The sequence below is a fragment of the Entelurus aequoreus genome, linkage group LG14 (genome assembly GCF_033978785.1).
Source record: "Entelurus aequoreus isolate RoL-2023_Sb linkage group LG14, RoL_Eaeq_v1.1, whole genome shotgun sequence".
Lineage (NCBI taxonomy): Eukaryota > Metazoa > Chordata > Actinopteri > Syngnathiformes > Syngnathidae > Entelurus > Entelurus aequoreus.
In genome coordinates this window covers 63,946,424-63,963,923 of record NC_084744.1, presented here as the reverse complement: position 1 = coordinate 63,963,923, position 17,500 = coordinate 63,946,424, and the positions used below count along the sequence as shown (strand labels likewise).

General features: G+C 40.9%; 1 protein-coding gene across 3 annotated transcripts in view; it reads left to right on the top strand.

Annotated features, from left to right (window-relative positions):
* Positions 1–17,500, top strand: part of LOC133665188 (CMRF35-like molecule 8) — a 61,419-nt gene that overhangs the window by 33,354 nt on the left and 10,565 nt on the right. For 2 of the 3 annotated variants that reach the window (XM_062070426.1, XM_062070427.1), the window contains exons 1-6: positions 5,191–5,324; positions 5,755–6,087; positions 6,163–6,244; positions 7,582–7,808; positions 10,974–11,070; positions 11,151–11,236. In XM_062070426.1, the coding sequence (XP_061926410.1) occupies positions 5,276–5,324; positions 5,755–6,087; positions 6,163–6,244; positions 7,582–7,808; positions 10,974–11,070; positions 11,151–11,236 (874 nt within the window). In that variant the 5' untranslated portion in view covers positions 5,191–5,275. Of the gene's footprint in view, positions 1–5,190; positions 5,325–5,754; positions 6,088–6,162; positions 6,245–7,581; positions 7,809–10,973; positions 11,071–11,150; positions 11,237–17,500 lie in introns of those variants that run through there. The other variant, XM_062070428.1, reaches the window with a different exon arrangement.

Below are 17,500 nucleotides of genomic sequence, written 5' to 3'. Positions count from 1 at the left end.
TACGTGCGGTGATTTCTCCAGATTCTCCGAACCTTTTGATGATATTACGGAGCGTAGATGGTGAAATCCCTAAATTCCTTGAGAAATGTTGTTCTTACACAATTTGCTCCGGCAAAAAGCGGTGACCCTCGCCCCGTCCTTCCGTGATTTCATGGAAGCTGCTTTTTTATACCCAATCACGGCACCCACCTGTTCCCAAATTAGCCCGTTCACCCGTGGTACGTTCCAAATAAGTGTTTTGATTCGCATTCCTCAACTTTCCTCGGTCTTTTTTGCCACTCGTGCCAGCTTTTTTTGAAACACGTTGCATGGCATCCACATTCCAAAAGAGCTAATATTTGCAAAAAAATAACATTAAACATGTTGTCTTTGCAGTCTATTCAATTGAATATAAGTTGAAAAGTATTTGCAAATCATTGTATTTTGTTTTTATTTACCATTTGCACAACCTTTCACTGGTTTTGGGTTGTGTACATTCTCCGATAATTCAGTCAGTGCACTACCACAACTGTGTCAAATATTTTATTGCTTTTAATGAACAAACATTACGGCATAGAGGAATAATCTTAGCTTTAGTTATTGTAAAAAAAAAAAAAAATTTTTTTTTTTTGGTTTTCCTACACTGGCCAATTAAAGACAACATGTTTTTTATGCTTCAAAACAGCAACAAACTGGCTTCTTTTTTAACAACAATGGCCAATGCTAATATTGGCAAAAAAATAACAAAGTTTACCAGTTTGATTGTTAAATATCTTGTCTTTGCAGTCTATTTAATTGAATATAAGTTGAAAAGGATTTGCAAATTATTGTATTTTGTATTTGTATTTTTTTTGTTGCACCATGACTAGGGAAGGTTGTCATGGGATTGGGTCATGCAAGTAAATGCATTTTGGGGTAAGTGTAAAAAGGCGCTTTATAAATGATTTGAAATATTAAATATTTGATGTTTCTAACAGGAGTGAACATGAAAAATGGTCCAAAAACCTAAAAAAAAAAACCCAACCCCCGCCATAAAACAAAATCCTGCAGGCAAATGCTGGGGCAAAAGAGAGGGGGGCCCTTAGAGACATCCTTGATCATCTTCACATTGTGAATTAGGGATCTTGGCACGGCTGTCCCCCGTTATTGCCTGAAGGTCTTGTGCCGTGAAGTCTTTTCAAAAGCCGCGAAGGCTGGACCGGGTCCAAAGTGTCTCGGCGTCCAAATCCAAAGTCATTGCAGTCTGCCAACGGCCCCCCGGAGGAAATACCATAACTGTTTGGGATTGAGTGGAAGTGGCGCCGATTCAACGTTTGGGCGACAACTAATTCCACGATTTGGCGCTCCTGAGACTGACAAACAGAGAACTGGGGCGATTAAAATACAAATTCTACTCCAGCCCACACCCAAATGCATGTATGAAAGTATGTGTTTCGATTAGGGTTGTACGGTATACCGGTACTGGTATGGTACCTCGATACTAATCAATCATATAAAAACTAGAACAGCCAAATAGCTGGAACTAGTATGCATATATCTAAAAAAAGGCTTTTTTGTTTAAAAAGAAGGGTTTTTAAACCGTATTTAAAAGCATCCACAGTCTGTGGTGCCCTCAGGTGGTCAGGGAGAGCGTTCCACAGACTGGGAGCGGCGGAGCAGAAAGCCCCGGTCTCCCATTGTTCGTAGCTTTGTCCTCGGAGGTTGGAGGAGGTTAGCCTGTCCGGAGCGGAGGTGTCGTGTGGAGGATTTGGGGGTGAGCAGTTCTTTGAGGTAAATGGGGGCATTTCCATGAGAATGACTATGAGAAAACTTGGAGAGGACTCTGGAGAGAATAATGAGAGTCCAGTCCATAGTGGATCTAACATAATACTGAGAGTCCAGTCCATAGTGGATTTAACATAATAGTGAGATTCCAGTCCATAGTGGATCTAACATAATATTGTGAGAGTCCAGTCCATAGTGGATCTAACATAATATTGTGAGAGTCCAGTCCATAGTGGATCTAACATAATAGTGTGAGAGTCCAGTCCATAGTGGATCTAACATAATAGTGTGAGAGTCCAGTCCATAGTGGATCTAACATAATAGTGTGAGAGTCCAGTGCATAGTGGATCTAACATAATAGTGTGAGAGTCCAGTCCATAGTGGATCTAACATAATAGTGTGAGAGTCCAGTCCATAGTGGATCTAACATAATATTGTGAGAGTCCAGTGCATAGTGGATCTAACATAATAGTGAGAGTCCAGTCCATAGTGGATCTAACATAATATAGTGAGAGTCCAGTCCATAGTGGATCTAACATAATAGTGTGAGAGTCCAGTCCATAGTGGATCTAACATAATAGTGTGAGAGTCCAGTCCATAGTGGATCTAACATAATACTGTGAGAGTCCAGTCCTTGGTGGATCTAACATAATAGTGAGAGTCCAGTCCATAGTGGATCTAACATAATACTGTGAGAGTCCAGTCCATATTGGATCTAACATAATAGTGAGAGTCCAGTCCATAGTGGATCTAACATAATAGTGTGAGAGTCCAGTCCATAGTGGATCTAACATAATACTTAGAGTCCAGTCCATAGTGGATCTAACATAATAGTGAGAGTCCAGTCCATAGTGGATCTAACATAATACTGTGAGAGTCCAGTCCATAGTGGATCTAACATAATAGTGAGAGTCCAGTCCATAGTGGATCTAACATAATACTGTGAGAGTCCAGTCCATAGTGGATCTAACATAACAGCGAGAGTCCAGTCCATAGTGGATCTAACATAATAGTGTGAGTCCAGTCCATAGTGGATTTAACATAATACTGTGAGAGTCCAGTCCATAGTGGATCTAACATAATAGTGAGAGTCCAGTCCATAGTGGATCTAACATAATACTGTGAGAGTCCAGTCCATAGTGGATCTAACATAACAGCGAGAGTCCAGTCCATAGTGGGGTTAGCAGGAGACCATCCCGAGCGTAGACGGGTCAGCAGCGCAGAGATGTCCCCAACCTATGCACAGGCGAGCGGTCCACCCCGGGTCCCGACTCTGGACAGCCAGCACTTCATCCATGGCCAGATCCAAACTACGTTCTAAAAGTCCAGCCCAGCGTGCTTTCTCTATTTATTTGGGAGGTCCCTGGTTACATCACTGAAGCTGTCGCTGAGGGAAAGGGGGGTAATCTCCACAACTCCAGTTAGACACAATATATGATTATACAAAAATGCCAATGTGTTGACGCCGGTGCTATCGCCTCGTCTCTGCTCTGTCTGTGTCATGGCGGTGTTTGGCCTTGGCAGTCAGCAGGCCGTACCTGGACACAGACACTGATACCAGACTGGCTTGCAATCTTTTGGATTGGTCTGACCAATCTAAGTCTAATACTATATCTGACCAATCTAAGTCTATGGGCATGAACTGATCAAGCCTACTGAGGTATTGGCACCAACCGCTGGACTAGATCTGACCAATCTAAGTCTATGGGCATGAACTAATGAAGCCTACTGAGGTATTGGCACCAGCGGCTAGACTAGATCTGACCAATCTAAGTCTATGGGCATGAACTGATGAAGCCTACTGAGGTATTGGCACCAACCACTGGACTAGATCTGACCAATCTAAGTCCATGGGCATGAACTGATGAAGCCTACTGAGGTATTGGCACCAACCGCTGGACTAGATCTGACCAATCTAAGTCTAATACTAGATCTGACCAATCTACGTCTATGAGCATGAACTGATGAAGCCTACTGAGGTATTGGCACCAGCCACTAGACTAGAGCTGACCAATCTAAGTCAAAGACTAGATCTGACCAATCTAAGTCTAATACTAGATCTGACCAATCTAAGTCTATCAGCATGAACTGATGAAGCCTACTGAGGTATTGGCACCAGCCGCTAGACTAGATCTGACCAATCTAAGTCTAAGACTAGATTTGACCAATCTAAGTCTATGGGCATGAACTGATGAAGCCTACTGGGGTATTGGCACCAGCTGCTAGACTAGATCGGACCAATGTAAATCTAAGTCTAGATCTGACCAATCTAAGTCTAAGACTAGATCTGGCCAATCTAAGTCCAAGCTTAGATCTGACCAATCTAAGTCTATGGGCATGAACTGATGAAACCTACTGAGGTATTGGCACCAGCTGCTAGACTAGATCTGACCAATGTAAATCTAAGCCTAGATCTGACCAATCTAAGTCTATGGGCATGAACCGATGAAGCCTACTGGGGTATTGGCACCAGCTGCTGGACTAGATCTGACCAATCTAAGTCTAATACTAGATCTGACCAATCTACGTCTATGAGCATGAACTGATGAAGCCTACTGAGGTATTGGCACCAGCCACTAGACTAGAGCTGACCAATCTAAGTCAAAGACTAGATCTGACCAATCTAAGTCTAATACTAGATCTGACCAATCTAAGTCTATCAGCATGAACTGATGAAGCCTACTGAGGTATTGGCACCAGCCGCTAGACTAGATCTGACCAATCTAAGTCTAAGACTAGATTTGACCAATCTAAGTCTATGGGCATGAACTGATGAAGCCTACTGGGGTATTGGCACCAGCTGCTAGACTAGATCGGACCAATGTAAATCTAAGTCTAGATCTGACCAATCTAAGTCTAAGACTAGATCTGGCCAATCTAAGTCCAAGCTTAGATCTGACCAATCTAAGTCTATGGGCATGAACTGATGAAACCTACTGAGGTATTGGCACCAGCCGCTAGACTAGATCTGACCAATCTAAGTCTAAGACTAGATCTGACCAATCTAAGTCTATGGGCATGAACTGATGAAGCCTACTGGGGTATTGGCACCAGCTGCTAGACTAGATCTGACCAATGTAAATCTAAGCCTAGATCTGACCAATCTAAGTCTAAGACTAGATCTGACCAATCTAAGTCTAATGATCATGAACTGATGAAGCCTATTCGGATAAGAGCTGAAACGTCTTCTAAGACAAACCAAACAGTCCATTTGCGATGGATTGAATGTCCTTGAGGTTTCACGAATGCTATTTGGGTGATGTTCGGCGGGCCAAACGAAAAGATTTGGAGGGCCGATGTGGCCCTCGGGCCGCCAGTTGAATAGCACCTCATACTTATTAGAATGTGCAAGAAATGGTAAACTATCGGTTAAACCACCTCTTAAAAATAGCTGGCACTTATGTGGTTAACATTTACAACATCTGGATCCAACTTGGCGGTCACATGACCAGTGGGAGGAAGACATAGCGGAACCTGAGGTCTGAACAACAGAGTTGAGAAGGACCTGGGATCACGAGACGGACATTGAAATATGAAACAAGTGTGCTTTCTGCTCCTCGTCCTGTTACCATGGATCCCAGGTATCGAGTATTGGGTTTTCCACAAATAACTGATAAAACAAAAGCCGTTTTACTTCGAGTTGTACACATTTTCTGCAAGTAGGAACGGTTTCAAATTTTCTGTCATAGTAACTCCATGAGGTTTTTGTTTACCCGAAAATCTCTTAAACTTGAATAGTCTACTTTGCCCCTTGGCAGCTTATGTTTGTTCTTTCCAGAGTCCGGGTGTTTATTTGTGCTCGTCCACGTAACCGTGAAGGATAATCCAACTTTAAAAGGGAAGTTAAAAGGGCATTTTTGGAAGTTGAAAGTGAAAGCCGACGCGTTCCTGTTTCCCCCCGCAGACCAAGACCTGTTCATAGCTGAAACGGATAAGACCGAGATCTCTGCGGTTGCAGTTTTACTGTTGGAAGTTGAATGCCCACTATAGCGCGTTTCGTCTGTCCACCAGGGCTGCCGTGCTGGGTGACGACCCAGGAAGAACTGGCGGTTCTGGAGGGCAACACCCTCATGGTCCCGTGTCATTATGACCCCCAGTACGCCAGCTCTGTCAAGTACTGGTGTCGGGGAAAAGCCAGGGAATTCTGCACCAGCTTGGCCCGCACAGACGAAGCCCCCGCCGAGGGCAAGGTGAGTATCTTCGACGACCCGATCCAGCAGGTGTTCACCGTGACCGTGGAGAACATGAAGGAGGAGGACGCCGGTTGGTACATGTGCGGCGTAGAGATCGGTGGGTTCTGGAAGGCTGACGCCGTTGCCTTCACGAACATCAAAGTCATTCTTGGTGAGGGGTGGAGGAATTTTTGGATGTATATATTTTTGTATTAATCTTTATAACGATAGTTTGTATTTTCTGTAGGAATGTCAGTGGTAAACAACCGGCTGCAAGGAGAAGAAGGGACTAGCGTCACAGCTGAATGTCAATACAGCGAGAGACACAGGTGATACTATTTGGTTTTGATGATGCTATGCTCAGAGTACTTTTTGTGTCTAGACTTAGGTATGTATACCGTCTACCGGTATTTTTTGGTATCCATCCGTCCATCCATCTTCTTCCGCTTATCCGAGGTCGGGTCGCGGGGGCAGCAGCCTAAGCAGAGAAGCCCAGACTTCCCTCTCCCCAGCTACTTCGTCCAGCTCCTCCCGGGGGATCCCGAGGCGTTTCCAGGCCAGCTGGGAGACATAGTCTTCCCAAGGTGTCCTGGGTCTTCCCCGTGGCCTCCTATCGGTCGGACGTGCCCGAAACACCTCCCAAGGGAGGCGTTCGGGTGGCATCCTGACCAGATGCCCGAACCACCTCATCTGGCTCCTCTCGATGCGGAGGAGCAGCGGCTTTACTTCGAGCTCCTCCCGGATGACCGAGCTTCTCACCCTATCTCTAAGGGAGAGCCCCGCCACCCGGCGGAAGAAGCTCATTTTGGCCGCTTGTACCAGTGATCTTGTCCTTTCGGTCATAACCCAAAGCTCATGACCATAGGTGAGGATGGGAACGTAGATCGACCGGTAAATTGAGAGCTTTGCCTTCCGGCTCAGCTCCTTCTTCACCACAACGGATCGATACAGCGTCCGCATTACTGAAGACGCCACACCGAATCCGCCTGTCGACCTCACGATCCACTCTTCCCTCACTCGTGAACAAGACTCAGAGATACTCGAACTCCTCCACTCGGGGCAATATCTATTTTTTGGTACCGGTTCCTAATTGGGTGGGTTGAGGAAGACCGTTAATATTCTGGGCTACTGATACTACTATCAGTATTTTTTTGTTTGTTGGTATTGTTTTACATTCAGTTCAAGCGGCGCGACCACGGTTGTAATAATCGGCTGGTAATAATCACAAATAAGGAAGCAACACCACGCAAAAGTTTGTTACAACAATATTGAGAGTTTGTATCAGTTTGAGGTGAACGCTTTGAACGCGAAAACCTTATTTAAATACTTGTCAATTGTACACGCAGTCTTGGTAGATCACACGCAACACGCATACTAATAGTACACACAATTTTATGGTTTGCACACGCTTTTTATCGCGTGGTGTTTAGATCTTGGTAGATCAGTCCCTATATTTTGTTGGGCTACAATATGAACTTAAATAGTCGTTCTATATCCATGCGCCAATTCAGTCCATCAAAGTAGAACAAGCTCAACCAGCTACTGAAGTGATTGGTTGCCATCATCATGGGGCCCCCAAAACCAGTCTTTGTGGCCCCAAACAACTGCATAGAGGGTTGATGTTAAAAGAAGCATAATGACACGCATGGTGGTTCCTTGCCAACAGAGAAAGTGAGAAGAAATGGTGTCGGAGCGGGGACCCCAGCTCCTGCTCGCTGACGGGCCCTGGGGGCAGCTACGAGGACCCGCGCGTGGCCCTCAACGACGACAAAACCGGGACTTTGACCGTAACCATCAAGAGGCTGCAGATGAGCGACATGGGCTGGTACTTGTGTTCTGCCGGAGAGCTGAACATGGCCGTGCATGTGGAGGTCACACCCCGGATGTCCAGCAGTAAGTCCACAGGAAGTGTCAGAAGTTAACCAAGTAGACCATTTGGCCCCCTGACTATTTTAGCTCAGGGGCTACATGGAGGACAACCTATCCCCAAGTGGGCCGTAATGGCGAAACCATAATGAGTTAGTTCAAAATTCTGAGGAAATTGGTGCAGTTTCAAAAACACAATGAGCTTAGATGCGCCTGTCTTCAAATCTTACAGCAAGCTTTGTAATCTGCACGGTCTCACCCAGCTAATAACACTACCCACAAGGGTGTGTGATTCCACCCAATCAACCATAGATCTCATTCTCACATCAGACCGGCCTAACATAAAAAATAGTGGGGCCATGATCTGTGGTCTTAACGACCACTATAATGCACCCACGTATCAATCTATTACTAACTCTACAAACCGTAAGAAACGGAGGCAAAAACTATTCAAAAGGGTTAAGTTTTCATGTTTTGACGGAGACATTATTGGGAGGACCCGTTGCCCGGATCATAGTTTGTTTGCGTTTGTGATCCACTTGTGGTTTCAGTTCTGTCTCAGCACCCCTGTTTTGTTGCTTTAGTTGCCGTGACGGCAGATTACTCTCACCTGCCTCTGATCAGTGTTTGGGATGCTCACCTGTCCCTGGGCATTAATCAGAGAGCTATTTAGTTTAGTTAAGTTGAAGTCCAAATGATTGTCACACACACACACTAGGTGTGGTGAAATTTGTCCTCCGCGTTTGACCCATTCCCTTGTTCCACCCCCTGGGAGGTGAGGGGAGCAGTGAGCAGCAGCGATGGCCGCGGCCCGGGTAATCATTTTTGGTGATTTAACCCCCAATTCCAACCCTTGATGCTGAGTGCCAAGCAGGGAGGTAATGAGTCCCATTTTTATAGTCTTTGGTATGGCTCGGCCGGGGTTTGAACTCACGACCTACCGATCTCAGGGCGGACACTCCAACCACTAGGCCACCGAGTAATCCATTCTACGGCCTGACTCGGGCTGGTGAGTCCACTATGAGTGCGGGCCGGATTCCGTCGGCGCTACCACGTATCGATTCTCGAAAAAAATGCCATATTTCTATCATTTTCTTGCACGTGACCTTCAGTCCGGTTGCAGACTCGGTCGGCAATGGCTCAAACACTGAGCGGGGAAACAATCAGTAGGACTGCCTCTTTGTAATCTTGCAATTTTCCATGTCAAAGTTATAGTCGGGCTCCACTTTTTAAAATGAACTAGCTCCATGCTAATTTACATTGGATTTGCAATAGACATGCTACTGATTAGCAATTTCAACACCTTCCATTTTCAAGATTGCCAAGACTTTAAATTCAATTTTTCCCCCCCTAGTTTTAAGCGCTATTTCCTTTTTTTCTAGTCATTGACTAACCCTAATTTTAGCATGAACAATTATAAAAAAAATTCTATTCCAGTTCAGAAATGTTAAAATTGAGTAAGATATTCTGGTTTCCCACACACATTCTGCAACATTTTGCAAGTTTAAAAATGCGTGTTTTCAGTTTAAATCACTTTATTCTATCTTAAAAGTCCCGATCATTCTAAACATACAAATATTGATTTGTAAATTCCCGAGTTTTAAGTATTTTTTTCTGAAATTATCTTTATTTAGCTTATATTTCGACAGTTCCTATTTGAAGGGTTTTTAATTCTTTTTTAAAAGCATTCACAGTCTGTGGTGCCCTCAGGTGGTCAGGGAGAGCGTTCCACAGACTGGGAGCGGCGGAGCCGAAAGCCCGGTCTCCCATTGTCCGTAGCTTTGTCCTCGGAGGTTGGAGGAGGTTAGTCTGTCCGGAGCCGAGGTGTCGTGTGGAGGATTTGCGGGTGAGCAGTTCTTTGAGGTAGAGGGGGGGCATTTCCATGGAGGCACTGGTAGGTTAGTAGGGAAACTTTGTATTCAATCCTGAGTGGAACAGGCAGCCAGTGAAGGGATTTGAGAACTGGTGTGATGTGGTCGTATTTCCGCACTCTCAATACCTACAGTACAAACACTTTTAAGGGCGCAACGAAAAACTATATTGCAACTGCGCACCAAGTCTACTATGCAATACTTGCAAATTAGACTCAGAGATGTAAGAAAACGAGATATAACAGCACATGTTAAAGAAATAGAATTTACTATTAAGCAAATAAAAAAATATTCGGACAAAATTAGTACCGTTGATTACCCGTATAGACGCCTAGCTACTAGAATTTCAGATTTGAAAGGTACCCGTTTTTAGTCAGGGGCAACAAATGTATGTAAACATGGTAGATTGGTCGGAATTTGGTTGCGTTAAAGTACTGAATACTGAAATATCCAATAACGCGTCTCATTGATTGGCCCTAGGGACGCATTTTGGACACCGTCTGCACTAAAGTGTCTTTCTGTCATTTGTTTCGGAATAATTCCCACATGAACTTTAGTGCCGCTAACAAACGTCCATGGAAATTGACTTGCAATCATCTTAGAACTTCCCATTGTCTGCAGAAAGAGAAATACCGTATTTCCTTGAATAGCCGCCGGGGCGCCAATTAATTTAAAACCTCTTCTCACTCCTGCGTTTACCAAAAGCATGCGGGATTGGCAAGCATGCGCTAATTATTTTAAAACCTCTTCTCACTCCGGCGCTTACCTTATGAAAATCACATTTAACAAAAAAAACGTTATTATGGTCTTAGCTTTAGGTATAAATGAGTCCATGCACAGCTCCTATAGAAGTCTTCCTTATCTTTCTTCAGTTTTAAAAGTTTCTCTGTCTCGATGGCAATCTTCCTTTAAGTATTACCTCCTGCTTGGATTGAAAGTCCAGTTTAGAAAACTGTTTTATTTTAGATATGTAATCCTCCATGGTAAAAGTGCAAGCAAACAATGGCTGCTCACTCTTGCTGCGTGTTGTCTTCTTCTGCAGTACCAGCAGTCGCAAGAAGGATCACTAGCGCCCTCTACCACCAGGAGGCGGAAGTCATTTAAAGACTCATATTTGGCCCAGCGGAAGTGCCAAGCATGCGCTAATTATTTTGCGAAACGAGTTTGACCCGGCTGTAATTCTAGGCAGGCGAATACTATATTCCCGGCGGCAATTCAAGGAAATACGGGATCAGAGTAGGAGTGGCGGCACAGGGAGTTCAGGGGGCTCAACAACGAACGCTTTGCAGATAATGTTGTAACTGTACTTTTCTATTTCCAGCCGCAGTTTCTGCGACGTCACAATCTGCGGAAAGCCGGCCTGTCCCCAACGCGCCTCAGCCCAAACCCGCCACCAAAGACTCCTGGAGGCATCACGCGTAAGAAAGAAATCCACTTTTTTTTTAACGCGAGTTTACTTGAATCATTCCAACTCCTGGTGACCACGCTTGTGTTGTAGTTTATCCTTGGAGGCGTTGGCCTTGTGGGCCGTCTTCATGCTGGCCTTGGTCTTGGCGATAGTAGCCAGGAGGTGGCAGAAACAAGGTGAGTTGCCGTTTGTTTGCCGCTAGAATTCTACATGGCGGGAAATAACTTGATGTAATCAACAACAAAAAATAGTTATCATTTTATAAGTTTCTCATTTTTAAAAGCTGTTTTTAAGTGTCTTAATGGATTAGCCCCCGATGTGATGTGTCAAGAAATACAGAGTTACATATGTCTAAGGTGTTTATGTGCAAAATTAGCAAACAAAAAAAAACCCAAAAAAAGTTAGCATGTTTCAAGTGCCAAGTTACATATCACTGTAAGGAGTTAAGATGCAAAATTGGCTAAAAAAAAAAAAAAAAAAAAAAAAGTTAGCATGCTAATGTTAGCATTTTTCAAGTGCCAATGTACATATGACTTTAAGGTGTTCGGATACAAATTTGGCAGGAAAAAAGTTAGCATGCTAATGTTAGCATGTTTCAGGTGCCAAGTGACATATGACTAAGGTGTTTGGACAGAGTATTGGCTAAAAAACAAAGTTAGCACGCTAATGTTAGCATGTGTCAAGTGCCAAGTTACAAATGACTAAGGTATTTGGATACAAAATTGGCTATAAAAAAAGTTAGCACGCTAATGTTAGCATGTTTCAAGTGCCAAGTTACAAATGACTAAGGTGTTTGGATGCAAAATTGGCACTCGAAAAAAGTTAGCACGCTAATGTTAGCATATTTCAAATGCAAAGTTACATATGACTAAGGTGTTTGGATGCAAAATTGGCAAAAAATAAAAAAAAGTTAGCACGCTAATGTTAGCATGTTTCAAGTGCCAAGTTACATATGACTAAGGTGTTCGGACACAAAATTGGCTATAAAAAAAAGTTAGCACGCTAATGTTAGCATGTTTCAAGTGCCAAGTTACATATGACTGAGGTGTTCGGACGCAAAATTGGCTATAAAAAAAAGTTAGCACGCTAATGTTAGCATTTTTCAAGTGCCAAGTTACATATGACTAAGGTATTTGGATACAAAATTGGCTATAAAAAAAGTTAGCACGCTAATGTTAGCATGTTCCAAGTACCAAGGTACAAATGACTAAGGTGTTTGGATGCAAAATTGGCACACAAAAAAAGTTAGCACGCTAATGTTAGCACGTTTCAAATGCAAAGTTACATACGACTAAGGTGTTTGGATGCAAAATTGGCAAAACATTAAAAAAAAGTTAGCACGCTAATGTTAGCATGTTTCAAGTGCCAAGTTACATATGACTAAGGTGTTTATATGCAAAATTAGCAAACAAACAAAAAACCAAAAAAGTTAGCATGTTTCAAATGCCAAGTTACATATCACTCTAAGGTGTTAAGATTCAAAATTGGCTAAAAAAAAAAAAAAGTAATTTAAAAAAAAAAAAGTTAGCATGCTAATGTTGGCATTTTTCAAGTGCCAATGTACATATGACTTTAAGGTGTTCGGATACAAATTTGGCAGGAAAAAAGTTAGCATGCTACTGTTAGCATGTTTCAGGTGCCAAGTGACATATGACTAAGGTGTTTGGACAGAGTATTGGCTAAAAAACAAAGTTAGCACGCTAACGTTAGCATGTGTCAAGTGCCAAGTTACAAATGACTAAGGTATTTGGATACAAAATTGGCTATAAAAAAAGTTAGCACGCTAATGTTAGCATGTTTCAAGTACCAAGTTACAAATGACTAAGGTGTTTGGATGCAAAATTGGCACACGAAAAAAGTTAGCACGCTAATGTTAGCATGTTTCAAATGCAAAGTTACAAATGACTAAGGTGTTTGGATGCAAAATTGGCAAAAAATTTAAAAAAGTTAGCACGCTAATGTTAGCATGTTTCAAGTGCCAAGTTACATATGACTAAGGTGTTTATATGCAAAATTAGCAAACAAAAAACCCCCCCCAAAAAGTTAGCATGTTTCAAATGCCAAATTACATATCACTCTAAGGTGTTAAGATTCAAAATTGGGTAAAAAAAATAAATAAATTATTTTTTAAAAGTGCCAATGTACATATGACTTTAAGGTGTTCGGATACAAATTTGGCAGGAAAAAAGTTAGCATGCTACTGTTAGCATGTTTCAGGTGCCAAGTGACATATGACTAAGGTGTTTGGACAGAGTATTGGCTAAAAAACAAAGTTAGCACGCTAACGTTAGCATGTGTCAAGTGCCAAGTTACAAATGACTAAGGTATTTGGATACAAAATTGGCTATAAAAAAAGTTAGCACGCTAATGTTAGCATGTTTCAAGTACCAAGTTACAAATGACTAAGGTGTTTGGATGCAAAATTGGCACACGAAAAAAGTTAGCACGCTAATGTTAGCATGTTTCAAATGCAAAGTTACAAATGACTAAGGTGTTTGGATGCAAAATTGGCAAAAAATTTAAAAAAGTTAGCACGCTAATGTTAGCATGTTTCAAGTGCCAAGTTACATATGACTAAGGTGTTTATATGCAAAATTAGCAAACAAAACCCCCCCCCCAAAAAGTTAGCATGTTTCAAATGCCAAATTACATATCACTCTAAGGTGTTAAGATTCAAAATTGGGTAAAAAAAATAAATAAATTATTTTTTAAAAGTGCCAATGTACATATGACTTTAAGGTGTTCGGATACAAATTTGGCAGGAAAAAATTTAGCATGCTAATGTTAGCATGTTTCAAATGCAAAGTTACATATGACTAAGGTGTTTGGATGCAAAATTGGCAAAAAATTAAAAAAAGTTAGCACGCTAATGTTAGCATGTTTCAAGTGCCAAGTTACATATGACTAAGGTGTTCGGACACAAAATTGGCTATAAAAAAAAGTTAGCACGCTAATGTTAGCATGTTTCAAGTGCCAAGTTACATATGACTGAGGTGTTTGGATGCAAAATTGGCTATAAAAAAAAGTTAGCACGCTAATGTTAGCATGTTTCAAGTGCCAAGTTACATATGACTAAGGTGTTTGGATGCAAAATTGGCAAAAAAATAAATAAAGTTAGCATGCTAATGTTAGCATGTGTCAAGTGCCAAGTTACAAATGATTAAGGTGTTTGGATGCAAAATTGGCAAAAAAATAAATAAAGTTAGCACGCTAATGTTAGCATGTTTAAAGTGCCAAGTTACAAATGATTAAGGTGTTTGGATGCAAAATTGGCAAAAAAATAAATAAAGTTAGCACGCTAATGTTAACATGTTTCAAGTGCCAAGTTACATATGACTAAGGTGTTTGGATGCAAAAATCGGCAAAACCCCCCAAAATGTTACCACGCTAATGTTAGCATGTTTCAAGTCCCAAGTTACATACGACTAAGGTGTTTGGATGCAAAATTGGCAACAAATAAAAAAAAGTTAGCACGCTAATGTTAGCATGTGTCAAGTGCCAAGTTAAATATGACTAAGGTATTTGGATACAAAATTGGCTATAAAAAAAGTTAGCACGCTAATGTTAGCATGTTTCAAGTACTAAGTTACAAATGACTAAGGTGTTTGGATGCAAAATTGTCAAAAAAAACCCCAAAACAGTTAGCACGCTAATTTTAGCATGTTTCAAGTGCCAAGTTACATATGACTAAGGTGTTTTGATGCAAAATTGCCTAAAAAAAAAAGTTAGCACGCTAATGTTAGCATGTTTCAAATGCAAAGTTACATATGACTAAGGTGTTTGGATGCAAAATTGGCAAAACCCCCCAAAATGTTAGCACGCTAATGTTAGCATGTTTCAAGTGACAAGTTACATATGACTAAGGTGTTTGGATGCAAAATTGGCACAAAAAAAAGTTATCACGCTAATGTTAGCACGTTTCAAATGCAAAGTTACATACGACTAAGGTGTTTGGATGCAAAATTGGCAACAAATAAAACAAAGTTAGCACGCTAATGTTAGCATGTTTCAAGTGCCAAGTTACATATGACTAAGGTGTTTGGACACAAAATGGGCTATAAAAAAAAGTTAGCACGCTAATGTTAGCATGTTTCAAGTGCCAAGTTACATATGACTAAGGTGTTTGGATGCAAAATTGGCACACAAAAAAAAAAGTTAGCACGCTAATGTTAGCACGTTTCAAATGCAAAGTTACATATGACTAAGGTGTTTGGATGCAAAATTGGCCAAAAAATAAAATAAAGTTAGCACGCTAATGTTAGCATGTTTAAAGTGCCAAGTTACATATGACTAAGGTGTTTGGACAGAGTATTGGCTAAAAAACAAAGATAGCACGCTAATGTTAGCATGTGTCAAGTGCCAAGTTACATATGACTAAAGTATTTGGATACAAAATTGGCTATAAAAAAAGTTAGCACGCTAATGTTAGCATGTTTCAAGTACCAAGTTACAAATGACTAAGGTGTTTGGACGCAAAATTGTCAAAAAAAAAACCAAAACAGTTAGCACGCTAATTTTAGCATGTTTCAAGTGCCAAGTTACACATGACTAAAGTGTTTTGATGCAAAATTGCCTAAAAAAAAAGTTAGCACGCTAATGTTAGCATGTTTCAAATGCAAAGTTACATATGACTAAGGTGTTTGGATGCAAAAATTGGCAAAACCCCCCAAAATGTTAGCACGCTAATGTTAACATGTTTCAAGTGCCAAGTTACATATGACTAAGGTGTTTGGATGCAAAATTGGCACCAAAAAAAAGTTAGCACGCTAATGTTAGCACGTTTCAAATGCAAAGTAACACATGACTAAGGTTTTTGGATGCAAAATTGGCAAAAAAATAAAATAAAGTTAGCACGCTAATGTTAGCATGTTTAAAGTGCCAAGTTACATATGACTAAGGTATTTGGATACAAAATTGGCTATAAAAAAAGTTAGCACGCTAATGTTAGCATGTTTCAAGTACCAAGTTACAAATTACTAAGGTGTTTGGACACAAAATTGTCAAAAAAACAACCCAAAACAGTTAGCACGCTAATTTTAGCATGTTCCAAGTGCCAAGTTACATATGACTAAGGTGTTTGGATGCAAAATTGGCAAAACCCCCCAAAATGTTAGCACACTAATGTTAGCATGTTTCAAGTGCCAAGTTACATATGACTAAGGTGTTTGGATGCAAAATGGGCTATAAAAAAAAGTTAGCACGCTAATGTTAGCATGTTTCAAGTGCCAAGTTACATATGACTAAGGTGTTTGGATGCAAAATTGGCACACAAAAAAAAAAGTTAGCACGCTAATGTTAGCACGTTTCAAATGCAAAGTTACATATGACTAAGGTGTTTGGATGCAAAATTGGCCAAAAAATAAAATAAAGTTAGCACGCTAATGTTAGCATGTTTAAAGTGCCAAGTTACATATGACTAAGGTGTTTGGACAGAGTATTGGCTAAAAAACAAAGATAGCACGCTAATGTTAGCATGTGTCAAGTGCCAAGTTACATATGACTAAAGTATTTGGATACAAAATTGGCTATAAAAAAAGTTAGCACGCTAATGTTAGCATGTTTCAAGTACCAAGTTACAAATGACTAAGGTGTTTGGACGCAAAATTGTCAAAAAAAAAACCAAAACAGTTAGCACGCTAATTTTAGCATGTTTCAAGTGCCAAGTTACACATGACTAAAGTGTTTTGATGCAAAATTGCCTAAAAAAAAAGTTAGCACGCTAATGTTAGCATGTTTCAAATGCAAAGTTACATATGACTAAGGTGTTTGGATGCAAAAATTGGCAAAAACCCCCAAAATGTTAGCACGCTAATGTTAACATGTTTCAAGTGCCAAGTTACATATGACTAAGGTGTTTGGATGCAAAATTGGCACAAAAAAAAAGTTAGCACGCTAATGTTAGCACGTTTCAAATGCAAAGTAACACATGACTAAGGTTTTTGGATGCAAAATTGGCAAAAAAATAAAATAAAGTTAGCACGCTAATGTTAGCATGTTTAAAGTGCCAAGTTACATATGACTAAGGTATTTGGATACAAAATTGGCTATAAAAAAAGTTAGCACGCTAATGTTAGCATGTTTCAAGTACCAAGTTACAAATTACTAAGGTGTTTGGACACAAAATTGTCAAAAAAACAACCCAAAACAGTTTGCACGCTAATTTTAGCATGTTCCAAGTGCCAAGTTACATATGACTAAGGTGTTTTGATGCAAAATTACCTAAAAAAAAAGTTAGCACGCTAATGTTAGCATGTTTCAAATGCAAAGTTACATATGACTAAGGTGTTTGGATGCAAAATTGGCAAAACCCCCCAAAATGTTAGCACACTAATGTTAGCATGTTTCAAGTGCCAAGTTACAAATGACTAAGGTGTTTGGATGCAAAATTGGCACACAAAAAAAGTTATCACGCTAATGTTAGCACGTTTCAAATGCAAAGT